Source organism: Echinops telfairi, unplaced genomic scaffold (genome assembly GCF_000313985.2).
Source record: "Echinops telfairi isolate 266 unplaced genomic scaffold, ASM31398v2 ScPeMD7_31;HRSCAF=116, whole genome shotgun sequence".
Taxonomy (NCBI): Eukaryota; Metazoa; Chordata; class Mammalia; order Afrosoricida; family Tenrecidae; genus Echinops; species Echinops telfairi.
In genome coordinates this window covers 63,612,487-63,639,602 of record NW_022103928.1, presented here as the reverse complement: position 1 = coordinate 63,639,602, position 27,116 = coordinate 63,612,487, and the positions used below count along the sequence as shown (strand labels likewise).

Here is a 27,116-nt window from a genome sequence, read left to right as displayed (position 1 = left end):
GGAAGTAGTGTATCCTTTTCTTCCCTCCTAAGAAGCAATAGATGGACGCGCGCACGCGCGCACACACACACACACACACACACACACACACACACACAGATTGTACTTACTGTCCTCCCTCCCTTTTTCCACCCCTTACATGTTGCATGGTTGAAGTGGATCAGGTGGGCCAGCACTGCAGAGTGTTACTGGAGGCCTTGTCTGCAGGGCTCTCTGTAGAGAGGTGGTCCTTTACCTTTGGTTCTGGCAACCCAGCCTCTCAGGGGAAGGAATAGCCGGGAAGGATCAGTTTTTAAAACAGACAGAAAACATCATTGTTGGGCCAGCTCTGCCTCTTGGCGTCACCATGCAAAACAGTTACAGAACTGAGCTCCGTCAGGTTAGGCTGTAATTGCAGGAAATGAGATGGCCAGTTTCCTTCATAGAGCTACCGGGTCGATTCGAACTGCTAACCTTTTGTTTAGAAGCCAGCCATAAACCGTGCCACCTAGGGATATATAGACTATATATACCTTGCCTCCCTTACCCCTCATTAATGTGCCGCAAGGTTGCATCTCTCTTGTTCCTCTTGGAGCATTGGATATCATTGACCAGGACGCCTGCCTGCTAGATCCTTGTTTCCTCTTTCTGTGGATTCATGGGTCTTTCAATGTGCAATACAACATACTAGCCCAAAGATACATCTAGTGCATAATCTTAACATATTCTCAAATAAGTAGAAGAGAGTAAAGCTGAGTTTTTCCCCCTCCCATTTGAGATATCTTTTCCAGCCTGGTAAAATCATAAGTGATGAAAGAGTCCTTTGTACCCACTTTGCCTCGGGCCCTTCAGCTGGACTGCTGAGTGTTTGGGGGGGCCAGCGCTCTGGTAATGACATGCTGGTTGGTGGCTTGTATTCATGCCTCAAAGTGAATGCTGGCAGTGCCAGGACAGAACCCAGTGCTGACTGCTCTGAGCCCTTCATGCCCCTGCAGAGAACTAGGTTTGGTCCTTGGAGATGTGGGATCCAGCTTCCTACTCCATCACCTTTCAGTGTTGTAACCATAAGCCCTCCTCTGACGGCATCTTTTTCTCAGAGGTTAGGCAGCAAAACCCCCAGAACGAGCCTTGGAGAGAATGTGTCCCTGCTGGGAAATCCCTGGCACAAGGTGGCTGGTTGATAAATGTGGATGCCGCTGCTTTCACCGTCATTATCCAAACAATTCCTCTGATCATCATCTTGCGACTGCGGTCCACACAGAACAGACAAACTACAGTCAGGGTTGCATTACCCATGCCTCTGCAGCCGCACTTACCGGGCCTGCAGTGAATTATGGGCATGCTTGCTGGCAAGTCCCTTCCAGCCAGTTCTTTCCTGGCTTCCCCTTCCGCCTGCACCCTCAGGAGACGAAGCGAGATCGAGGGAGCACGTAGGTTTAGTCTCATATGTCCACTCCAGCTGATCCACGGTGTGTACCTGGAAAATAGACTTAAAAGGGATTCGAGGTCTTGTCTGGACGTAACAAATAAGCTTCCCACAATCTGTTAGCAATGTCTGCGGAGTTGGGAGGCAAGTGGTCGCTGTTCCAGCATTTCCCAGGCCCGACCACATGTTCTCCAAGGCCCTTCCAGTTCCCCAGGCCTCTGACTCCTGTTCTGAGTCGTCTTCTTAGAGGCTGTAGCTGGTAGGTTGGGCAGGGTTCTCTAGGGAAGCAAAGACAGGGATGCTTGTCTGAGAGTGGACGTAGAGAGAGATGGATATCAAGAAATGGCTCAGACAGTTGTTGAAGGCACTAAGTCCAGCCTGGCTCAAGTTCATGGGTCAGATGTGAAGTGGAGGTTTCTCCTGACACCAGCAGCTGCAGGGACTGATGAACAGGAAGCAGGAAGGCCACTGGCTGGTGGATGCTGAACCAAGTGAATCCACAGTCATCAGCCTGCTGATGGTTCCTGGGATTGGCAGGCGATGGACAGGAGGCCAATGAACCAGACGTAGGATCCAGACAGATCCTGCTAGATCTGGATCCAGCGTCAACACAGTGTGAGTCTATACCAAGAGCAGGCCGCACCTTGAGTGAGACCTCCCACAGTTGGTGCCAGGCTGTGACCAGGAGGGTGCTGTTCTACTCTGTTATCCCCACAAGGGCTTGACTACTCGACACAAGGTCCCATCATGGAGTGACCTCGCTGTGCTCGATCCCTTCACGGGAGCGTCCTGGCCCAGTCCAGGAGACATACAACCTTACTTTCACGCTGGTGGCGTCCTTTCCATCCAAATGGATATTCAGTGTCCTTGAATTGAAAAGCAGGAGTGGACCCCCCCATCAGGAATCTGCACATGGAGGATGGGTTTTGAGACGGCACCTGTGAATGGGGCAGAGGTTTCTTGGGAACCTTGTTGATACTTTGATGAAAAAATATACTGTCGTGAGAATGTCAGAAAGGATGGCTCCCTGAAGCTGTGGGTATGAGCCACAGCCAGTGATAGCACATGCAGTTGTACTGTTTCCTGGAGAGGTAAGGGGAGGGAGGGAAGGCCTCTTTGCAGCAGCATTTCACCATGGATATACTGGAGGGTTTCTCTAAACTAGATAGGTTTCTAGCAGCTGTTGCATAATTCGGTTACCGTGCTGTAGACAGGTTATTGGAGAACCTGATTCAGCCCCTTCCTTTGGTACTTAGGGTCTGACAAGGGTGTTGTGTTTCTGAGACCAAGCGGTTAACGCAAAGTGATGAGATTTGGGGCTTCCATGCGCCTTCTACAGGAAACCGCTGCGCTACTTTTCAGACTTCCATTTTCACAAGGAGAACTGAAAGCCCGATGGTCCGCTGGCCTTCAGAATCGCACCACGGGGGTGGAAGTTCGGCCTACCAGAGGCATCTCCACAGAAAGACCGAGGCATCTCCTCCAGAAAACATCAGCCGTTGGAAACCTGATGGTGGCGTGTCCCGAGCCTGTGGTGCCCAGTGTGGCTTTGAGTCAAGGTGACTCTGTGGTGACTGGGCTGCGCCTTCATGATCTCTGGCAGGCATGGCCCCCGCGTTCAGTCGTTGAGTGAGATGATGGCTTCCCCAGCCCCAGCCAGGGCGAACCCGATGCAAGGGCATGTTTCTAGGGTCTTCTCCAAACAGGGCAGCAGCAACAAACAGCTGGAAAGCATCTATGGGCCGTTTGCAAATTACCCCTCGTGAGCTGTAGTGGTTGTGAAAGATAATTTGTGGTTCTCACAGGATACTCTGTGAATTGGGTCTTTCATCTGCAGCATTCTCTGCAGTGAAAACATTTCATTTCTCATATTAACAAGTGATAACTCTGCATTTGTTAATCTAAACAATTTGATTGATACATTTCTTTCTGTGCTGAGCGGCTGTTGACATGTCAGGGTGAGTAATTATTTTCATCACCGACTGCTGTTTGTGGTGACTGTTGGCGAGAGAGAGAAATGTGGATAAACGAATGCGGCATTTTAATCACTGCCCTTAAAGACCATCTATTCAGACAGGGGACTTGCTTGCCTGAGTCATCCTCCATACGTAGCAGTCTAATAGGACAGGGGTGCTGAGGAGCCAGGGTTCCAGGGAGCCTCTGTGAGCATGCCGCCGTGTGTCAGACACTCTCGCCGGTCATCACTGTGAGCAGGTGACAGGGCTGGCCGGCAATGTCTCTGAACCTTTGGTAGGCTACAGAGTCCCTGCGCTCTTACCTCACAGCCGGAGAGGAAGCACGTGGTTTCCTCAGTAGTTGAAGCTTAACAAATACCTGCTCTGGCCCTCCCTCGGGCAGTGGCGGTTGGAATGACCTGGACCAGCGCTCCCCAGATCACCTCATAGGATGCCTGGTGCACAGCAGGAGCTCTGGAAACATTCCATGGAATTGTGGTGAAGACAGTCAAAGGGCTTGCTGCTCACTGTCCCCTCTAATGCTGTTCTTGTCCTGTGATTTCCAATCATGGGGATTAGGAAAGATGGCTCTTTACCTTGTAGACAGACACTGTGGCTATACCCTGCGATCAGGACCCTCAACCCTGCCCTCCGCAGGCCCTAGAGCAGGCCCAGCACCTGGCAAAACGAGGGCTTCTTTTGAAAACCTTAGCTCTCGTGCTGATTTCTCAGTCTACTTCCTAATGCGTCCAACTTTATTTCAACATCGACGAAGAAACCTTACACATCAACTGAAGCGTGGCGCACGATGGCCCAACTTTGGCCAGTGAGTCTGTGGACCCCACAGTGGTGACAGGCCCTGATGGATGCATCGTGTGAGCCATGCCGGGTGGGCTGCGTCACTGGCACTTGTCCATTCCTGTTGGCCACCTTACACTGTCGACTGTGCCTCTGGTTGCCCTGGACCAGTGGAAAACACTCCCGCAACACTGAGCTGCTCTTCACATTCCAGGTCAGGCAATGGACAGCTCATTCAGTCTCCAAACCAGTATTTCCATGGCCCAGAGGGGTAACTGTAGAGTCAGTATTCTGCATGGCAAATGTGTTTTATCCTTTGAACCAACTCCAATTGATTAGTTCTGGTTGCCTACAGTGCTGTCTTAAGGCATCTGTGGAGCATTGGGGCTGAGCTGAGAGGAGTGCTGTGATTGATTAGAGATGACTGTCCTGGCCTCTGAGGAGACCATGTACCCTCTGTCTGCTTTGGGTCTGACCTGAGGGCCTCTGTGCTAGATCCTTTCTTGAAAAACGTATGTTACTATCAACAGGTGACTTCAGTAGGACACACGCAATCATGAGAGACAGCAGGTAGGTTCCACTTTAAGAAAACATAGCATGAGAAAAATGCAAATGGAGAAAATGCAAACATCTGGAGCCAATTCCTTCCATTACAGAAAGATTCCAAGAAAGGCTCGTCTGCATAGCGAGCTCCCTGCTGCAGGACAGGGTGACCGCGCACAAACACCCCCGTGGCCTGCAGGTCTTCCGCACTGTGTCTGGGGAGGCTAAGGCAGCCACGCCGGAGTGTTTCTTAGTGCTTTAACCACGGCCTAAGTAATGTTCAGGATGGCGCCCCCGCGCACCTTGGGTCTCTGGCAACTCCCAGCATCTTCAGGCTGACTTCCTGCCCCAGAGTGTTGGGTAGGGAATCTGGGTGGTGGTCCACAGCGGCTGGATCCATCCCTCACTGGGCTGCATTTTGTTAGTGGGTAAAGTGATTACTCTATGTGTTTGTGTGGGTGTGGTTGAGCAGGCCCCTGCTCTCTGTGCGCGGTGTGTGTCCAGGGAGATACATCAGGGCCATTACCCCTCTCTCAGCCCACCCCACACCCATTCCTCTGTACGAACTGTGAATGGAAGGTTCCAATCACTCGGTGGATACGGCCTTTAGGTAATATTTGCCTTGAATTCCGGTGCCCCTCTTCTCATGGTGTTTGTTTATATATTATTTACTCTTTGCATCAGAAAACGTCCCTAGACTCTGGGCCCAAATCCCGTTGTTATCCAAACATGGGCCCTCCTCCTCCTCTGCGGCCTGGAAAGCCCCAAACAGATTTCTGATCTAGAAAATTAACTATAGTCTGACTCTTGCGGCAAGCTCCAAGAATTCCCACCCCTCACACACTCCCATTAGCGACATAACGCACACAACATCTACAAATGTATCACCAAGCTAGCAGGAACTGGAATTACAGAGGCATCCCGTGCCCCTCGGGTGGGTCATATCACCTCCTGTTCCTGGACACTCCAAACCGGGCATTTCCCAGGGCACATATGGCCCCCAGCGGCACTGACTGGCACAGACATTGGAATTGTTCGTCTTCTGTCACAGCAACGGAACGGACTGGAGGGTGAGCACCGGGGAGAGGGAATCTTCCCTTTCGGTGTGTCTGGCCTGCCCAGCCCAGCAAGTCCCCAGGGAAAAATCCTCGGAGCTTCAGGCGCACAGCGCACTTGCAGCCTCTCCACTTCATCTCTGGCGTTTTTCCAGTCTCATCCTACATTTCTTCCCAGGAATGTTTTTTGCAGACACACTTCCCCACCCCACCACCCCCATTCTCTACCACTACCAACCCTTCTGGGAAAAAAGCACAATGGAGTCCTGAGGAGGAACACGTGCTCCCAGCCGTCAGACAAGAACTGTCTCCTGGAGATGGAGTTCTCAGACCGGTGAGCTGTCAAGGAGCTCCCCTCCTCCCATCTCCGTCTTTCCTGGCCGGCCGGCCGGAGGCAAGGGGCTTTCCTGACACTGGGCAGAAAGAGCCGCGTAGGTACAGCCGTAGATGGTGGCCACCAGCATCATGAGACTTACGATCCCACACACGATCCCGGTGATGACGACGGTGGCCAGGGCGTGCCGCAGGTTGGTCGGCCTCAACTTGGGCTTGAGCTCACACTCCAGGTGGGTCTGCCCCCCCGCAGGGCCACCCTCTGGTGGCCCCAGGGCAGCACCATGGGCAGGGTGTGGCGGCTGAGACTGTGAGGCGGGCGGATCCCAGGGAGAAGGGCACGGCAGGTACAGGTCGTGAGGGATGGTGAGGAGGTCCTTTCCCTTCCAGGTGTCCGGTGACACACAAGTGACGCCATCCGTTCTTCCCCCTTAAAACAGACAAACAAGGGCAACGGGTGATAGAGGAGCCTTCACACAGTGGAGTTCCAGAAGTCAGCCTGCAAAACTTTTTTTAAATGTAGGCAGATGGAATGTATAAAGAACCCCTTTTCCTTCTTTCTTTCTTTTTTTCCCCTGCAGTCAAAGAATTTAACAGCCATATTTTATGATTTTAGGATTTCTAAATTGGCTAGGTGCTCAAAATGCCACACACTAAATTGGCAATTACTTATGAGCAAGAATTCATTAGAAGCCAAGTTACCTTTACCTTATAAATGTGGGGGACGTGGTGGGGCAGGGGCAGACAATGCAAACGCTGACAAGAAGGAGCGCTTGGGGGGGCAGTACTGAGGGCAGTGCTGCCCAGAGCATGGCTGCTGCTCATTCTCCTAATGAACCCCTCCAGACAAGCGATCTTTTGTACCACATCCCCCGTGGAAAGCGGAGGGAAAGGAATAAGATACAACAACCGCCCATTGTTGTGATGGGATGCGTTAATTACAAAGGCCGTAGGTGTCTACCAGGAGTGTTCGGGATGCCAAGTGGGGAGGTGGCGTGGTCCTTTGTATCTTCTCTGTAGCTGAAGATTTGACAGTAATGGTCGTTTGGTTTGTGGGATTAAGTATAATTAGCGTGTCTCCTCAGGCCTTGAATCATTTAATACTTTGACTGCCGCGTTTTCCAACGGGTTCTTGAACTCAGTTTCCGTCCCTTGTGAGGGGATTGGTCCCCCCAGGTATGCAGACTGCTGGTTTTCAGATGGGATTCTTTTCTGGAAAGAGCATTGGTCTGAGAGATCCCCTGCCAGCGTCACTTGCCCTTGGGCAAATATCCCTCTCTTCCTGCTCCCCAGCCCCTTACCCACCCACCACCCAGGTTTTCTGCTGTGAAGTCCTACTTGTACCTAGTTGGTCATTGACAGAGCACTTCCCCATAAGTCCTAAAGCGCATTCCCGTCCTGCGTGGAAGAATGAAGACCTAAAACCTACCCCATCTCAGACCCGCTCTGTCCCACTGAGGCGCAGCTCCTGGCAGTCTCTGCTTCTTCCTCTCGGAGTGTTGTGACGTCAGAGGAATGGGCCTACAAAGTCCTTGGCTGGGTAGACCCTCCCCCAGGACCTGTGGCTGTATCCCCCTACGGCGAGGAACACCACCTCTAGGGTGGTTGCAAAGATCCCTGTCACTCCTAGCAAAGTTGGATTGAAGGCTCTGAGCAGAGCACCCCAGAAAGCAGCGCCGAGGACAAACCAGCACCCTCCACCGCTGGAAGGAGATTCTGCATCTGAGAGGCAGCATGCCATAGCAGTTCTCTTGGACTTTGATTACGTTAAGTCCCTGAGCCCTGGGACTGGCTGTTATGTCACTTAACCAGCCCCGATGAGCATGCTTGGGGTCTTTTCATGTTTCTTTAATAGGTCCCTGATACCCATTGCTGTCACACAAAACATGTCTCATCGCATGGGGCCCAAAGCATCCATTTGGGGTTTCTTTCTAGTCATTTGGGGTCACATCAGACTCAGAACCCCATGTCTCACTCACCTTCCTCCAGAGGCAGGCCCTGGTCTGGCAGTTCTGCCACCTGGGAGCTTTGGAGGGATCCCATTGGTTCAGGCAGGGCTCTGAGGGCCACAGTGGGCCCAGGAACACCCAGGTTGGATACATCTGTTTTCTTTTTTCATCAATCTGGGCAAACTCAGAGTGAAGAACTTGCTCAAAGCTCACCAGTGAGTTTGTGCAAAATAAAGAGCCTCCTCCCTCCCCAGCCCACTCCGGTGTGCAGCTGCCCAGAGCTGGGCACTCCTCCGTTTTGTTGGGAAACTTCTCTTCTGATGAAAGCAAAGCAGCCCGGGGGACAGGCTGTCTGTCCTCTGCCCTCGGGTTGAGCACGTCCCCAGTGTGCATGATGGAAGGAGCATGTCCTGGAGCCTCCTCCAGGATGAGTCTCCCCTCTCTCCACAGTTGCTGTGGCGAGTGCACTTGATCAGTAGCCATGGGCTGGTGCACTGTTTGCTATCAAGTGTGTTGATTAAGCCCTGGTGGTGCGGGAGGTGAAGTGCCTCACTGTGAGCCACGAGGTCAGCTGTTCAAACCCACCAGCTGCTCCAGGAGAGACAGATGTAACAGTCTTCTTCGACAAGGCCTTGGGGATACTGTGGAGCCCTTCTGCCCTGTCATGGGTGACTCATCAGCAGCGTGTTGATTTGTCTTTTGTTTGGGGTGATGTTGAGAGGCGTTTGTGAATTCACGATGGTACATTTGAACCCCCGTTGTGCTCTCACCCGGCTCCCTCTGTGTAACCAGTACAATCACCCAGCTGCTGTGGATCCCTAATTCCTCTCTAGGGCTTTGAGATCTTCCTGCGCCGTTGGCTGTGATGTACAGCCACCACGTCCACATCTCCCTCGTTATGTCCTGGGCATGTCAACCACCAAGTCCACATCTCCCTCGTTATGTCCTGGGCATGTCAAGCCTGTGTGTCACGCCCCAAGCTGAAGGAGACCACCACACCTGACTAGGCATCTCCGACTGGATTTGAGCTGCCTATCTTCCCCTGGCAGTCCAGGCCTGACTCCCATTGCCACCCAGGAGCTCCTTGGTGACTCCACACAGAATGCCATCTCCACGAAGAGGGCCTGCAACAGTGCCTGGCACATGAGAGCCCCTCAGGTGTATGGACGACCGATGCTTGCCAGCTGGGACGGAAGAAGCACTGCGGTGTCCAGGGAGAACAAAGGGCCAGCGTCCCCAGGGACAGGCGTTCTGTTTGCATTGGTGCTTTACCCTGTGACCTTGGGCCCATGATCTCTGCCCTGCTCAGGAACTCCGTTTCCATTGATAGCAGGATAGCTTTGGAATAGAAGGGGTCAGCACACTATTCCTACCAGAGGCCAGACAGTGCATATACTGTAAGCTTCTCCATGCAGTCTCTGAAACAACTACTCAACTTTGTGCAAAAATGGACACAGTCGATACATGAACAATACCACGTCTGTGTCCCAGTAAGACTTTACTTATAGAACAGGGACCTGCCTGCTTTGGACTACCCGCCTACCTATAGTCTGCTGGGCCCTGGGTGATCTTCAGAGCCTTCCGTCTTTTTTTATTTAATACTCTCCTGTTTTGCTTTTGGCATTTAATTTAAAGAAATCCTATGGTCAGAGAGGGCTCCTGCTGCACCCATTCCCATAGCAATGGCATTTGCTAAAACAGAGGGTTGTCTTTGAGAAGGTTTGCACAGCAGTGGGTAGAAGCAGAATAAAGGGAAAGCAAACAAACAAGGAAGAAGTAGGCATTCTTCGGCTGTATTACATGGAAAGATTAAAATTGGATACTAGTGTGGGGTTGACTAAATTTCTCTCCGGAGGTGATTAATGGTCCCAGATAAGTAACTTCATGTTGTGTTAATCAAACAAGTGGAAAGGGCTATCTGCAACTCATATTGGTTAAATAATTTACATGCCTGGATTTTAACACCCGCTAATAACCTATTTTAGAAAAAAAGGCAGGGTGGGGGGTGGGGGCTTTCCATACACAGGGACCGTCTTGGAAACTCACACGGGCTGTTCCACCCTGTCCTATAGGGTTGCTGTGAGTCAGCATCGATTCAAGGACAGTGAGTTTGCTTTGGTTCAGTGACCTATTTATGGAAGCGTGGTGGGGCACCAGGTTGATGGTTCAAACTCATCAGCTCTGCTGGAAGAGAGAGAGACTAGACTGTCTGTTTCTATAAAGATTTGAAACCCTGTGGAACAGCTCTACTCCGTCCTACCTAGTGATTAGGAGTCTAATGGGCATGATGGCAGTATGTCTGGCAATGACCCTTGGTGTCTTTGGCCCTAGGATGGAATGACCTTCATGTGAGCAGCTTAAGTGTAGTCATTGCGTACTGCGCCCCCACATCCCTTCTAGTGCAGAGAAACGTTAAGCTTCATCCCAGGCGATTAGCACACAGATAGGGTTTCACACAGACCTTACTGACCTTTGTAGATAAATCTCTCCAGCCAGAGCTTAAGACCCAGCAGATGGCAATTGCATTTCCAAAGGTTGCCCTGGAGCAGCAGGAGGCTCGTGCCAGGCATGCACTCCAGCAGGGCTGGATCTAGCTGCTGGAGCTGGTTTTGTTGCACTGCAAGTACAGTCAGATTCCCCCAGGGCTCCCCGAGAGACACAGGAAGATGGCTTATGTTGTTCCATGACAAGTCCAGCTCCCTCAGTCTCGGGAGGGAATGGAAAAGTCCCTTTTCCAGGGAATACAGGGAGTTCTGGGTGAGGTTTAAAGTGTGCAAGTGCTGAAGCCCGTGGAAAGCTCCGGGGGCCAGGGTGGAAAGGGAATTGTTGGACAAGTTCAAGGTCAGGAGCCGCGGCACTGACCTAAATGCAAACGCAGGAAGCTGGCGGATCCGGTTATCTTGTAAGTGCAGTGTTCGCGTGTGAGGAGGCAAACCGGAAGGGATTTCAGCCAGACCCTGCTGGCTGCAGTCCACGGCCTTGGAGTGACAGTGGCACTTCTCTGGGCAGCCCCACGCCACAGGGAGCAGAAACATGGCGCTCAAGAGCAGGACTAGTCCGCCTGTGACAAACAGAGAGACCGTTAAGTGGGAGTCCTGGTGTCCCAGTGGCTGCACGGTGGCTATGGCTTCCTACCAGGTCAGCAGTTGGGAACCACCTAAGCTCCGTGGGGGAAAGACGGACTTTCTACTCCACTAGAGAATTACGGTTTCCTGGCCCCCCCCTCCCCCTCCCCGGCAGGTGGGCCCTGTCCTGTAGGGCCTCTGTGAGTTGGATGGACTCGTGGCAGAGAGTTAGTTTTTGAGTTTGGGAGTGTGGTGCCAGTGTGTTTTTGTTGCCCCCTCCCGCTTCCTTTGGAATTGACACTGAAGCAGGTGATACTTCTACAGCCTGGTGGACAGGCCCAGCCGCTCGGGAGGAGAGCTGGACCCCACGGAGGGGGTTCCAGCGGCAACAGTCACGGCAGACTCTGTGATGTCCTTGGGCCTTGAAGAAGATGGTCTCTTGGTGACTGATTTTGAGGGAAAGGTGTCAGGCTATCCAGGAGGCGGGGCCGGGGATCGGAGGGGGCTGTTCCATTCTGTTCACTTGCCCTTTGGAAGATACAGTGAGGGGGATTCAGATCGTCCCATTTCTGGAACGTCAAGCCTTCTGTGCCAGGGAACCGTCCTATGTCTGTGCTGTTCAGCCTTGTAGCAATTAGCCACCCACAGGAATGGGGCTGCTACCACCTAAGGACTGTATGCTTTAAATAGACGCACCTGGCTAGTGGTGGTGGACCTGGGGCAGCTCCGAAGCCATGCCCACGCGTTGATGTCTGTTCTAAGAATGGCGACTCTGTCTGATCCCTTCTCATTGGAAACTTCTTAAGATTCAAAAATGTGCGAAGGCTGACCCATGAATCCACACATGTGGCCGTCTCCTCTCACTGACCTCCACACACAGCCTGGCCTGTGCCCGCATCTCGTTCTCTCTTAGCTCAGAGACACGAGGTGTCCCTGAAACAGGGGAACTCCCCTTTGACTGGTACCCCAATCTCCTTCCTTTACAGGAGCCCCAGCCCAGTCTCCCATACCTGTCTCAGACAGTGCTTAATAAAAACAATAATAAGTAATTAATATCGCACCTATTTTGAGATAGGCACCATTCCAATGAGACAATGTGTGAATTAATTCCATCATTCAAACGCAACACAATCTCACTGCCGGCAAGTGACTTCAGACTCCCAGCTTCCCTGTGGACCAAGGTAGAACCGCCCTGTGTGTTTGAGACCGTAACTCTTCATGGGAGTAGAAAAACGTGTCTCTCTCCCAGGGAGTGTCTGGAGGTTTGGGATTTTGTTCTTAGAACCTTGTAAACCCAGACTGTGATTATCCTTATTTGATACACGAGGAAACAAAGTCTCAGAGACAATAAATACCTGTCCCGTTGTTACATTGAGAGGAAGGGTGGGGACATGATCTGAACCCGGGCAGTTTGGCCCCAGAGTGTCGGTCCCGGGCTCTTCTCTGCCGTGGTCTAGCACCTGTCACCTAGGGACCTAGCTCCACTCGCTCACAGTTTTCTGGGATGACTCTGAAGTCCACTTCAATGCCATTGCCCGTCTATGTTGTTCGGTAACATGCCCTGCCCCTGAAATGCTCAAATCTCTCTGAGGAGGCTTCACGGTTTCATGGAAAATGTCCATCATTGTTTCCTTCAAATTTTCCATGAACTGGCTGAGGGCCCCTTGTCTGTGGACACTGTTCCCTTTCAGGAGGGTCTAGTGAGACGACTCTGGCCTGTGATGGCATGCCTGGCAGTAAAGTCTGCCCTTCCAGAGGGCCAATTGAGCCGTCCTGTTTCTCTCTCCCACATCTCCTTGCATGGAGTTCCTTGTGATGCCCGGGGTGAGCTCTCTGGACATACAGGAGTCTGGGACAAACACAACTTCTGGGATCATATGTCTGGGGCAAGGTATCCATGACAGGGTTCAGCAAGGATGGCCCTTTTGCATTTTCTGAAAGAGTGCGCAAGGTAGCATATGATGTGGGCATACTGAAGAATCTAGATCTAGGATCTAGATCATACAGCCTACCCCCACCCCTGAGATTTGAATGTCAAACTGGGGCAAATACCTGTTAGGGACATGTTATCTAGTCAGGAGAGGAGTACACAGGGCCTGAGAGAGTGTCTCACACTCATCCTTGTTAGCTGCTGGTGAAGAAAGCGCTTGACAGAGGGTCTTGCTTTGCTGGTCGCTGTTCTTCTTGTCTGGGTCTTAAGTGGGGATGCCTACCACGCACCCTCCGATCTGTGCGAGCCTGTCTGCTTCCCTGTTTGACGTCTCTCTGGATACTTGGTGTGCTTTCGGTGGGCAAAGAAGGGCTTGGGAAGCTTTCTGAAGGCACTTTTGCTCAGGTTAAAGGGGGTCCCTGCCTTCCTGCCAAAATGTAAGAGGAACATCCCTCTTTCCCATTCTGTCATTCTGCAAATCATCTACGTGATTCTGTCCCAAGCCAAGCCGTCCATCTCTCCAACGGATGGACTGACAGACAAACAGATGGACAGATGCTGGCCCTTCAGCTGCAGCCCAGCAGCCATTAGCAGAGAATACGGTGGGCGAGTGCCCACTGAGCCCACTCATCCATTAATGAAAGGCTGGTCGTCCTAAGATGATCCAGGTTGTGCTTTTGCAAAAACAATTGGGTCCCCCCACCCCACAAAGGGAATAACATGAAATCCAACAGCAAGCCCTTGTGTTGTGTGACAGGACCCTGTGGCAGATGCCAACTGCTGTCCTGCAAACACGGCCACAGACACCCATCTCCACCCTTTCCTGGGACCCAGCATGGGGAGAATGTCAGTGACCTTCTAGGAAAGACAGTTTGGAAAGAGATGCCACCTCCCCCCACCCCAATACCTTTTGGAAGGGAAGCCACCTCTTTGCCCTCTGGGGAAGGATTGCCTCTCTGAGGGGTGACAAGTGACCATGGCTCACCTCTCATGATGGGGCCTTCAGGGGCCCTTGCTGAACGGGAAGGCCGCCGAACAGGCTGTGCGAGACCTCGGAGCCCTGCTGGGCACTCGCCTTTTATGGATCTGCCCCGGCTTTCCTCTGGGGCAAAGCACAGTCGTCTCCCTCAGGAGACCCACTTACTTAAACAGCCTCCAGCGTCTCCATCTGGCCCGGGTGCTTCTCTGTAAGGAGGTCTTTTGAGCGTGCCCCTCTCCTCTCTGAGGCCGCCTGCCTCTCCCACTCAGACAGCCCGCCGCCGAAAGAAATGTGTCCGCCCTGGGCGGACAGCTGTGCCATTCAGACGTGGCCCTGATGGCTCAGCCTCTTTGATGCATTAATCTGCTCTGAGTCCAGGCACCAAAATAAAACCGCTTTCTTGATCTCCGCAAGCCCTCGGGATTCTGTGAACTGACTCAGCACACTGCGTGACCCCTCGCCAGCTTGGGGAGGGCCGGCTCAGGGCCCCTCTCCGGGGGTCCCGCAGCGGAGCCAGCCGAGTGTGTAATGTGATGACACACTGGCCCGAGCGTGCCCTTGTTTGGCCCGCGGAGGCTTATGTCGCTCACATCCGTGGGGATTAGCTGTGTTGACGAGGTCCCATGCCCTGAAATTCAGTCATGGCTTCCATGGTGTCCTGGAGTAGACACCGCAACTCTTCTCCCCAGTGTGTTAAGTCCTCCTCACTGCTGCCTGGCGTGCTCGTCCCTCCCCACCCCTCCCCCGGCTGCCTTGACCTTTGGCTGAGCGTGACTCTGGAAATACCTCTGCATCTTTCATCGCCGCCCTGATGCTGCAGTCCTGGCCCTGGCCTCATTTTTCATGTATGAAACAATAAATCCGCCCCGGGGGCACCAGCCATCGATAAACTGTGACTGGTCTCTAATTGAAACTGTTGGGAACTTTCCCACCAGGGACTGGAACCCGGGCTTTGTGTGAAAGCCCCCACTGTTCGCCAAGGCGGGGCTTCTGTGCCCGAAGCCGCACTTCCACTTGGCTGCATAGCCGCAGGGACCGACACATGCCCTTCCTTTATAAGTCCCCGGCGTGGGCAGTGAAACCAAGCCGGTCTGGATCAGAATCCCTGTGTCTTCTTTCTGTGTCTCTGGGCAGGTGGCTGACTGATGCAGTGCCTCAGTTTCCTCCTCTGTAACATGCAGACAACAGTCATCTTTACGTCACATGGCTGTCCCCAGGATTACATGAAGGGCACGTGGCATGGCCAGAGGCCTTCATAAAACTCACTGCCATCGAGTGGACGCCCACTCGAAGCAGCACCGTTGGACAGGGCAGAACTGCCCGTGAGTTTTCGAGACCATGATTCTTTACAGGCGAGAAAGCCCTGTCTCTCTCCCGTGGGGTTGCTGGAGGTGCCGGACAACTCACTTTGCAGTTAGCAGCCCAAAGCATCACTGCGATGCCACCAGGGCTCCTCGGATGCCTGGGCACACCTTCACGAGGCCCCCGCAGAAGCCTCCCGGGAAGGAATTCCGTGCTGGGAGTCTATGAAAGACCACCTTGTCTGGCCAGACAGGAGCAAGGCCCTGCGGGGACCGGCAAGCCACTTGGCTTGCAGAGAGAAAGAAGTCCTTTAGGAAAGCAGTTCCAAGTTTGGTGTCTGACTACTCTCCTTTATCATCCCATTTGGGCAAGCCCCTTCCCACCTCCCAGGATGAAGCCTACCCACTCCGGCCTTCCTGGAAATCTGATGGACCTAGGCTGCCATCTAGTACCCTCTCTCCAATCGCCTGAGCTTCTCAGAGACACTAGGGCACCAAGGTGTGGGCGGGGAAAACCATTTACCATCTTCATGTAAATGTTCCTTTGTCCCTGCCTGCCTTCCCCACTTCCTTTCTTCCTTGCCCGGCTCCTCATTCTGAAGTGCGCCACATGCATGATCTCGCAGTCAACCATCCTTGGCAAGACTTACCTGGTAGGTAGGTACCAGGATCGTGAAGGTGGTTTCCCCAGGGCCGGGATTATCGCTGCTCCCGGAAGTGCTAACTCCTGCAATGTCTCCAAACGTGGGAGACTCCGATGCAGCATTTGTGGTAGTGGGGACTGCGTCTATACTCCCCTGTTTAAAGAACAAGAACAGTAAAACACGAGTCATTTGTGCTCTCTGACCACCAGTAGCCCACGAGTGGCATTCACTCATGAACTGATCAGACTCTAAGACCAGCTGAGACTCTAACCCCACCCTAAGGACTAGAATGTTGCCAATAGCCTACCTCTCCCTGTGAGCATCTCCTGCCCAGAGACCAGCCAGGGTTTCTGTAGAGGGCCAGGTGGTAAACGTGTTAGACTTGGAGAGACGCGTGTTCTCTCTCAACTGCTCAGCTCGGGCGTGGTTGCACAAGAGCGGGCAGCGCCAGCATGTGGATGAATATGCACCGGCTGAGCGCCGATGAAGTGCTGTCTGCAAAGGCAGAAGGAGGCCTGGCCTGGCCGACGGGCCACAGTCTGACCCCAGTTCTGCCCCACCCAACTGCTACCACCTGCCTCCCACCACCCAGCCCAAAGCATTGCCATCCTGCCTCCCATTCCGCAAAGTGAAGGGCATGGGTAGCTGGATGCTCTCCTTGTCCTCTCCTTTTATATCATTCTGGTCAGAAGGCCTAAGTGCTTAAGCACAGTCCAGTGCTCAGACGCGATGGAGCCCTGGGCATGCCAAGAAGTCAGTGGCTGTCTCTGTGGGCATGAGGGTACCACGCTCCACCTGTGTGCTGCACGGCCAACCAAGCCCACAGCTTTGGGATTCAGGGGACTGGCGCACATGAGCCCACAGGCAGTGTGGCGGACTGGGCGAGGCCAGGATGCCTGCATGCAGGGGAGGACAGCTCCCAGGAGAACCCGGCTGGGCGCCTCACGGAAGACACAGCTGCATGTGCAGCCGCTGTGCTGTCCTGGGGGAATCCCGTGCTGTCTCCTGTACAATGGAGCGAGCACTGCCTTACAGGGTGCAGAGGAGCCCTGCTGGCGTGGTGGTGATGCACAAGGTCAGCAGTTTGAAACCACGAGCTGTCCCTCGGGAGGAAGAGGGGGCTTTCTGCTCTCATAAACAGTTACTGTCTCAGATTCTCAGTGGGGGGTGGTGTGTTCTGCCCTGTCACACAGGGTCGCTACAAGTCAGCATTTACTCTGTGGTGGTGAGTTTGGCTGATAGGGGACAACCAGGTCAGCAGATGCGTGGTGACCCTGCATGTGTCAGAGGGGAGGCCTGCATTTGTTTGTGCCGTTGTGTTTTCTTCCCTTTTAATAAAACTCTAAATGTGTACACATATGATATTTTTTTTTAAAGTAGACCATCAGTCATTGCTTCTAAAAGCACCTCTGACTGGACTCAAGCCCCTCGCCTTTCAGTGAGCCGTGAGTCCATGAACCCTGTTCCCACCACCCAGAGACAGTTCCCCACAGTTTGGCTGGGATGTTCAAATGACTCGTGCTAGGGACGTAGCACAGGCTTGCTCGAGCAAATGCTGGAAACCAGGATGGGTTCTCAGAGCCTAGTGAGTCCGAGCTGTTCCCACCTGAAGCACACACAGATATCTGGGCTCACAGACTGGACCTCCACAATGGCCACCGACAGGCTTCTGGAAGCAGCAGCCCCACTGCCCAAAAGAGCCCGTCTGCGGTTCAATTTTGTGCCTGCCGACTCAATCCGGAGAGTGAAGGGTGGCCAGCACTGCCCGGAGAGCACGGGTTCCAGGCTGTGGTTCCGTCGGAGCTCAGCCAAGGAACAGAGGGAGGGAGTGTGAGCGGATGTTCATGCCTGCAGCGTCTGGGAGCCAGACCCAGGAGGCCCGGACAACTGTGTGGGACAGAGGCCACTGCCTTTTTATCTAATCAGTCCCCTGTGGCAGGAAGCTACCAGTTAATGAGCTGGAACCTGTAGGGGACTCGGAAGGTGGAAAAGTGTCGTTTTGAGCTGCTCGGGGAGGAGAGCTTCCGGGCATGACATCGCTAGTGAAAAGGTAGAAAGTTGGGGCCAGAACTTCCTGACTCTTTCGTAATCTTTGGATAAGGTGAAAGTTCAGGGTCAAGGGTACCTAGGGTCACTCAGTTTGCTTTATACGAATACTTAGAGGCTTTAAACTCTTGTTAGTTGGTCTTTCAGCTGTCTGATAAAATTTAAGAGTAGTTGATAAGAACCGCATGTCACCAATCTTCTTAGAGCTAAGAATGACCCAAACCAAGCTCTCCGCCATCAAGTGGGTTCTGACTCAGAGACATGTGACATGCCGCATAGAGACATGTGACTTAGGACCTATGGATAGGTCAGGGTAGAACTACCTCCGAGGGTTTCTGAGACTGTTCACTCTTGACGGGAGTAGAAAACCTCATCTTTCCCCCATGGAGACACTGGTGGTTTCAAACCGCTGACCCTGCAGTTAGCACCCCGACACATCACCATTATGCCACAGTCGGCAGAATCTATGAGACTGCTTTCCTGCGCCTTCTCCTCCCCAGAGCCCCATTCTCATATGGACGCTGTAAGAACTAGAAAAGACTGAGACATGCTGGCCTTACTACTTGCCTCAGAGGCCGCAGTGGCTCATTGGTAGAATTCTCCCCTTCCATGCTGGGGGCATGGGTTCAAGCCCCACGAGCCAGTGCAGCTCACATGCAGCCCCTCGCCACACACCCCTCAGTGGCGACTTGTATGCCGTCAGGATGGGGATGTGACGGCGGTGTGTTCGGTTTCACTTTGTTTGCAATGCTGAACAAGTTTTGGTGGAGCCTTAGCAAGAAGGCCTGGAGATGATCTTCCAATCGCCAGCCGATGGAAGGCCGCGGGTCACAGCGCTCTGCACCACAGCCCGCCCTGGGGACGGCGGGGCCAAGTCTGCAGTGCTTCAGGCTGTCGTAAAGGGGTCCCCGGCAGCTAACTGCAGCAACCACCACTGCACAGCCATTTCTGATGTCACAGCTCTGACTGGCTCATCACCCGGGAGCTGCTAGCCGTGCCGAGAGCCCAAGAGGTTCTGTTTGAGCACAGTACCCGTTAGGTTCCAGCACAGAGCGGTGCCCAGGTGCACAGCCTCGTCCGTGCTATCCTCCCTCAGCATCCTTCCGATGTGTGAGCCCATTACCGCAGCCACGGCGTCCATCCATCGCCAGGGGTTTCTCCTTTCTGACCGTGTACCAAACCAGAGCCAGGCCGGACCCCTGCCTAATGGAACCAACTCTGAGAAGCCCTGGCTAGGGTAGACCAGGCTGTGTTTTTTTTAATCTTCCCACTGGGCACCATGAAGCTCCCGTCTCTTGGCGTTCTTGTTCAGAGGACACATGTGAAGATGAAGATGCATTCAGACAAGTGTGATTCAATGTAGTTAGCTCATGAGTTCACCTGCCGGAATCAACTTAGACCGACAGATGCTGGTCCTCAGAAAGCCAATGAAATAAAAGGGTCGAGGAACCTAGCCAACTAGGATGTCTGGCCAAGGCCTTGCACGGAAGCGCTGTTTTACGTAGACCTTTTGATTGGCTACTTTGTTCCCTGCTCCAAGAATATGAATCGGAATCAATTTCCTCTTCACGCGTAGTTGCTCACGCACGTTGCACATGGAACAAGTGTGTGAGAAGCTGTTCTTCTCGGCGAGAACTTGTTGGTTCGGTCCTTTCTATTGTAGCACACGAGTCCCGTGTCTGCAATCAATGTCAGGGTGTAACTCCTTTTGTTGAGTTGTAACTCAGTGTGTGGGACCCCACAGTGAATCTGGGGTTCATTGGGTCTTTCTCAGTGATTGGTTCTGTGCTAGGCTGTCACACATGTAGTTTGAAAAGGTTCTGATTACATGCAAACCACCTCAACTAGGACATAGGCCAAATTAACCCACCAATCAATTCTGCATCCCAAACCTTAGGGAACCTTTTGGAGTTCACCGTATCTGCCCCCCACCCCCTTGTTGTAGAACAGGGTCCCCGTTAGAAGTGCTGAACCCGGAAGGAGACCATCGGGGTTTGAAGGCTGCTTTCAATCCTTACCGGCTGTGCGGCCCTGCATAAGTTAATTAAGCGTTTTGATCTTCAGCTTCCTGATTTGTATAATAGGACCCATTCATGGGATTTTGGAAAGGGTTAAGTCTTTTCTTTTATGCGAGTCTTAGCCAAAAAAAAGTCCTGTGTGCGTAGTAGCCCGGGCACTCTCTCCTCCGTGGTTTTGTTCTGCGCCGGGTAGCAACTAGACCTGGAGGCGGAATCTGCACACATTCACCTCCGTGGAGTGAAAACCGTGAGTCACACACAGAGGAGCTCATGGCTTGGGTGGTGAAGGTCATCATCCTTTCAAAGGAGAACGATCAATGTACACACGTGTGTATGCGCGTGCACAAGCGCCCGCGTTTGCCCCCAACTACTCTCCACGTTTGTGTCCCACGTGGCTCTGCTTTCATCAAGCCGTTGGCTCCACAGCCAAAGGGCCTGTGACTGCTGCTGTCACATGACCGCAAGCGTCTGCAGGAGCCAGCAGTGAGTTAGATCAGGAAGGCCCGCATGGACCTCTGCTAGGCCTCCCTCCAGGTGTCCAAGAGCACCTTCCCTTTCTGCCATCACAGTGACCCTTCGCTGGACTACGGAGTCCCACACGTGCCAACGACTATGTGCTTCTGCAGTCGTGGCTGTTGACGGTCTCTCAGCGGCTTCCTCCCTCGGGCAGGCTGGTGGTGGGGAAGAGGCCGTTTCCTGGTCATTAGAGCAATCATGTAGTCACCTCCCCTGGCACATTTAGCTTTCGTAGTGAAGCAGGACAGTCTGAGTTTCCAGGTTGATAGGCGTGGCAACACCTGTGTTCAACAAGCAGGCCCTCATGCCTGGTCCACATTTCACTTGTGACGCTAGTGTGGGCTGAGGGGAACATAAACTCGGTGTGTCCACAGCTCCAGCTGATGTGCATGTTTGTAGCCAAGGGTCCCAGTGGGTCCTAACTCAAGGCCTTGGGAAATGGCCCCTGGGGGGTTGGGTTTTGCGTGCTGGTAAGCAAGCTGGTTAGAGGTGCTGACACCTGAGAATCCCGATCGAGGTGTGACTGCCAAGGGTCTGGCCTATCTACTTGTGGTGCTGTAAGGTGTACTAGACTCTCTTCCTTCAACCCCTCCACAAGAGAATGGGGGCCTAGGAGATGGAGTGGGTATATATTGGGCTACTAGTAGCAAGGTCAGCAGTTCAAAAGCACCATCCACGCCTTGGGAGAAAGACGAGGCTCTGGACTCCCGTAAGGAGTGACAGCCTCAGACTCCCAAAGGGACAGTTCTAGGCTGCCGTGTGGGGTCCTTACGAGTCAGAGTCCACGCCACGGCAGTGGAGACGTTGTTTCTGTTTGTCACAGAGGAAGGTCTCCCAGCAACCATCTGCTGTGGCATTTTTCTTCATTAAAGAGCATCTTACCCCTGAAGCTCTGTGCGTGGGGCATCCAAATGAGCGCAGTGATAGAAAGCCTTAGACAGAGATCATGGTGATGGTCGAATGGGGTGATGGGCATCATGCGACTGACCTGCACATGTGCATGTGAAGAAAGCAGACCTGGGAAATGCTTAAGGCCATGTATATTTACCACAATTAATTTAAAAGGGAAGACATGGCAAAATAAATGGCCCTCCAGCCATGCAAGGAGACAGGAATTTATTACTCAGTCACAGGAACGTATGGAAAACCACTACTGCTTGGAAAAACAGAACATGGGGCTGCCAGGGAAGGACAGCAGGGAAGGCCAGGAGGAAATTTGGCTGGGGGGTTGTAGAGGGCACCCCAATGCTGGGCTGAGATAGGAAGAGCGAACTAGGATTCACTGTTGATAGGGGGAGGAAGTCAGGGCCATCCCAAGTAAACAGACGCCTTGAGTCAGAGATGGGGTGGTTCCCAGCGCAGCTGCAGTTCAGTGTGGCCCATCTGGGAGGGTAAGAAGAGGGAGATTGTTTGAGCGGATGTTAGAGAAGAGCCCGGCTGCGACTGAGGTATTAATATTGAAACAGGACCTACGGCCTGGCTTGGCAGACCGCGGGCTCCCATGGGCTCCGGGACAGGGTGCTGCCCTTTCTCACGTGTGTCACCCCAGAGAGAGGTGTAGCTTGCCGCCCTCGCTCTGCTTCTTGGGGGAGGCAGCAGAGATTGTGACTGCGCAACCATTATGGAATCTGGATACGTGTTTACCCACTTCTGAGCTGCTCCCACAGCTGCAGGGGTGGGCAGGTCTGATGAGAGTGACCCAGTAAGAGGGGTTAAGCTGCTGTTCTCCGGTTGGGAGGGGGAGGGCACGAGTGCTGTGGCTCCCAGGCTGACTGTGCGGTTCAGATGTGACCTTCCTGTGAGTGTGTGTACCTCTCAGACCAGTGCTTGACCCTCCTCTCTGGACCATGGCAGGTGGCACTAAGCAGCCCCACTCCTCCTGGCCACAGCCTCAGCACACTTCCCAGCCCTGGGCCGGAGGCAAGCACTGCCAGACCACTGCTCTTGCCTGTGGTTCCAGAAGTAGAAATGCTTCTTTTGCAAATGGAGCCGACCAGGGTGCCCAGGGCCAAGTGCCCTTTGGCGGAAGGAGAACTGAGCCATGCCTGAGGATGCTCCTGCCTGTGCCCCTGCACTTCTTTGTGTAAACTTGGTGTTGTCTCTTTGTCCTCCTGGACATGGTCATTTCTCTACAGTGAAAAAGATAAAGTCAATCTTTCAAAGGGCCTCTTTCCAAAGGGCCTTCAAGTAAGAGCCAGAATGTGAGAGCTTGTTGGGAGGGAGTTGACTGTGGCCCAAGATTCTACGTGGGATGCGGATGGCTCGCCCTGGAAACATGGCTCCAGACCCCGCCTCCCTGTATTTGTGCCTGCACGTAGTGCCCAGCCAGAGCTCGCTGATGCCCAGGGATGGATGTGGATGCGGAGTCAGCTGATCTCACTGATGCTCTTCCTTTCCCACAGTGTACGGAGTGGATCTAAAAATGTAACAGATGTCAGCCAGGGGGCATGGTCTGGGTCTAGGAGGGAGCATGGAGGTACGCTCATTTTATACTCTGTGTTTATGGCCCCTTGGGACTGAGGGGCTGTGGGGAAAGGGGGAGAGGGGTTCCCCACAAATCATCACAGGTCTGGTAGGCGCAATTGTACAGTGATAAAAGTCAGGATTATAGTAAAGTTATAGAGAGCATGAGAGTTAGAGGAGAGATTGGAATAAATGGAGTCAGACACAATTCATGGTAGCATTGCTCACCTCAGCCCCGCTTGATGGTCCTCATGGGGGGAACCCGGCCACGAGAGCAGGAGCAGCCTCGGGAACCGAGAACTGGGGAGCGTCCCCTGGCCCGAGAGCCAGAGAGGGCCCTGGGAGTCTGGGATAGACTCTACTTTATTGCTAACCAACCATTATATCACTTTAGGGGGACATATTACAGAATTACACATCACAGGAAGGGGCAGTACAATAGGCATACACATCATAGGAAGGGGGTGTATGATAGGCATAAGCGTAACAGGAAGGGATGAGCTAGGGTTGTGCCTATAGGAATGGGAAGGTCTAGGGGTATACAAGTGACAAGATGGGCGGACCCTAGATACATGATGACAGCCTAACCTTGGTCATCCTTGGGTGGGTTTGACCTCTCTGGTGTCTCCTACAAGGAAACAGACAACTACTATCCTTATCAGAAGGGAGTGGGCCCTACTTGTTGTGGGATAAACAGTGGTGTCTGCTTGGTCTAGACAGCTGATAACTCTCAGGGAGAATGACCCCCAATCCACTCCTGATGACCTCCAAGTGTACAGTCATTCTCAAGCAGCTAAGTCTGGCATATATTTGGGGGAGACAACTTGGGAGAAATCCTCCTGTTTCCCATAATTACCCCTTTTGTTTTATATATAAAATTCAAAAGAGCCACAACGGCTACATGGTTATTCTCTACATTGAAAGCTGTAGAGGTAAAACTTCATGATCCAATTAATATAAAAAAAATTCAGGCTTATGGTAAATGTTTTGAAACCAGGCCTGGAGGATAAAGACCCCCTATGCCCATCTGCTACTGGAGGAGGGTATGAGAGAGATTGGATACCATGGCAGGAAGAAATAGAGCCAAATAGGAATGTCTGCTTCTATAGGGAGAATGAATCAACCATGTGCTCACTTTAAGGCAGCACAGCTTTAGAGGGAGAAACTGTGGAAAAAATAGATTACCGCAGGAAAATGCACTTGGACTATATCTCCATCTACAAGAGTGGCGGCTTTCCTACCATGGAACACTGGCCTCCCAGATTCCCTCCGTAAATGTCAGGGATTAAGTCCCAGTTTTATTTCCCTTAGTGCTAGTATCCCACATTTCCCCTATCTTCATTACGTTTAAGATTCACTAGTGTCACGAAGGCAACATGGTCTCTTTTTATATCTCTTAGCTTCTTATAGAAGCGACACGAGACTGCAAGCATCAAAATTGTGATGATAAACAACACAGTCAGACTAGAACTTAAGCTATGTGAAATGCTTAGAGCCCAAGCTCGCGGGTCCAACCCTTCCATGCCATTCACCAGTTGCTTAATTGTATCAGAGCCAGGAGATGCCTCCAGCTTGTCTTTGAATGTATAGAAAATATCCTTCTTAAGCTGATCAATATCTAATTAACTGTTTCCCTTAAACCCTTGTAAATGTTTTTGTCACATCCCAATCATGCTACATTACATTGTATAGGTAAGGAGTTTAGAAGTCAGTTACATTCCAATCACATTATAGCATTAGTTGACAAGTCCAAAATCTTGATCTTTCAGCAAAGCAACAGTCTGAAGTAATAGTCCAGTCACTGTTGTATCAAATGTTCAGTTATGACAGAGTCCCAGAGTGTCTCTTAAGACAGCATCCGCAATGGAAGCAATCGCCATTCTCAGGAATCTGCGAGGTCTCCTTGACGTTTGGGGTAACTTCAATAAGCAGGACAGGGTCACATCACAGCATGGGCGTCCCTCCTTTCTTCTGGGCCTTGCTGGCTGAAGAGAAATCCACCTATCTCCTTTGCCTGTGAAAATATAAACAAATAGCCCCTCTCTTTGGGTGTTATTAATCTGAAAAAGGAATTATGATTAAGATTGGGTGGCTTCTCCATCTCTTCCTTGTCTGTCTTTCTCCGAATGTGGTTGCGTCCTTCTAAAGGGAGTTCATCAGCTTTATTCTGCAGAAATATAAATGCGTCGCCCTTTCTCCAGGCGAATGGACCTGGATCCCAAATGCGATTTCCATCTTCTTGGGACTTCTTAGAATTAGCTCTTTCTGTAGAAGTGAAAATGTGTTTATCTGTCCTAATTTTATTACAAGCTTTTAGTAAGGAGAAAAATGTTTTGGTTAAATGAGCAGCTGAGTCTTTGGGAGCAGTGGGCGATGAAGGTAGGACTTTTACCTTCCAGGCAGAACAACAGGAACAAGCTTCTGTGGCCAGTGTGCCTGCATCAGAGCTACCACTGCCTGAGGAGCAGGTTTCTGCTGTGCTTCCACTCTGAGACAGCCCAGGAAGAAAGACCTGGAGACCCACGTTCAAAAATCCACCCGTGAAGGCACTGTATGGATCCCAGTGGTCTGATCCCAGTGGGTGTGGGTGTCAGGGCACGTGTGGGTGAGGCCCGCTAACAACCATTCTTTGGTGAGGGTCCCTTCTCTCTAGAAATAGATAGCCCTGATGAAATCGTCAAATTCTGAGGCTGAATCACAGCCTCTGGGAGTCAAAACACACTGCGGAGGCCTCTTTCTGGAGGCCCGCAAGGGACTGCTCCCTGGGCCAAGGGAAGCACTGTGTCTCCCCATCCCAGTGAGGATGAACACCCAAGTTGGGGGAGCTTCACTCATTGGCTCCAAAGAGCACACCTTGTAAGTGTGAGATCTGGGATTTGCACCGCCACCTGCCAAGAGCAGCATCTTTCTCTGTAAACTACTGCGTTCTATTATCCCACCTCACGGTACCTGCCAAGAGCAGCATCTTTCTCTGTAAACCACTGCGTTCTATTATCCCATCCCATGGTACCTAGCCACTTCCCTCTGCACCAGGAACGGCGCGCAAAGACAACGCAGCTCAGACCACGCAGCCTTGTGGCAAGGGTTTTCCCTCCTCACAGGTCTCCACTCATTGTTGGCCTTCTGTCTGCTATGACCAGTGCCTGGGGAGAGTGCTCTGGGGGTGAGGAGAGTGGGCATGGTGTACAGAGACTTAGTGCTAATCTGGTCCATCCCCAGAACGGTGATTGCTATCAGTCAGATCTCGGACGCATTCGCCACGGATTCTCCCCTGTTCAGAAGCCGCCCCCACCAGCCCACCCTCTCACCATGGCTGGCCAGGAAGGAGAGCGCTCCCTTTGATGTGGACACCAGAAGCTGGGGAAGCCCGGCTCCGAGGCTGGCTTTTGGACATGCAGACATTGAAGACAGAGTGTGGCCAAGAAGTGAACTGGTCACCCCTTCAACCTGAGGACTCCTCATATTGCAGAGAAGAGGCCCTGGTGGGGCCAGCTGGGTTTGGCATCTGGTTGATTCCGTCACCCGGTGATGATCCCAGGTGAATCGGACAGCTGTATGCTCCATAGGGTTTTCAATAGATGCTTTTTGGGGAAGATCACAGGCCATTTCTTCCATAGTGTCTCTGGGTGGACTCCAGTCCCCAGCCTGCCCATTTTCTGCCCGGCATGGCAACTGGTCATGCCGGCCAAAAACTCCTTGGAGCAGAGAAGCACCACACAAAGGAGAGCTGAAGCCAGGATGAGACGTAACCTCACAGCCGACTCTCCGTGGTCAGGAACGACCCTCTCACCACATGGGTTTCTGGGCCCCGTTCACAACCGCGGCCCCCAAATCAAAGCCCTTTGTCTGGAGACAGGGGAGCAAGCTTTGGGGATATGTGGACACTATAACAGATTAGACCTTGACCAGTTTCTCCATACTCACCCTCAGGAAGGAGTGTGTTTGAGTCCAGCAATTCTGAATAGGGAGCAGATGTCTTTTAAAAATGTATCTGGATGCCCTGTAGGACAGTGTACTCGGATGCATTAAAAATTAAGCTCACCCCACTGAGATTCCTGCCTCAGTGCCTAATGCTGCAAAATTAAACTGTTCCTCGCTGTTGTTTGATTAGGCTCC

General features: G+C 52.4%; 2 protein-coding genes and 1 non-coding gene across 3 annotated transcripts in view; 2 read left to right on the top strand and 1 right to left on the bottom strand.

Moving 5' to 3' along the window:
* CACNA2D3 (calcium voltage-gated channel auxiliary subunit alpha2delta 3) overlaps positions 1 to 27,116 on the top strand; it is a 982,973-nt gene that overhangs the window by 840,437 nt on the left and 115,420 nt on the right. The window lies entirely within an intron of this gene.
* On the bottom strand, positions 6,083 to 11,073 carry LRTM1 (leucine rich repeats and transmembrane domains 1). Its single transcript, XM_013004525.1, has 2 exons — positions 10,509 to 11,073; positions 6,083 to 6,519 (listed from the first exon to the last, which is right to left on the bottom strand). Exons 1-2 carry the CDS (start codon positions 11,071 to 11,073, stop codon positions 6,083 to 6,085), a joined length of 1,002 nt encoding a protein of 333 aa, XP_012859979.1.
* LOC115869628 lies at positions 15,956 to 16,112 on the top strand. Its single transcript, XR_004046292.1, has one exon. It is a non-coding gene; the product is annotated as a U1 spliceosomal RNA (small nuclear RNA).

Excerpts from the sequence above, each read along its gene's own strand:
- LRTM1 (XM_013004525.1), bottom strand. The coding sequence starts at position 11,073 with ATGTTTCTGCTCCCTGTGGCGTGGGGCTGCCCAGAGAAGTGCCACTGT. Across the intron at positions 6,520-10,508 it reads GGAGAGATTTATCTACAAAG|GGGGAAGAACGGATGGCGTC; the intron begins GTCAGTAAGGTC and ends GTCTGTTTTAAG.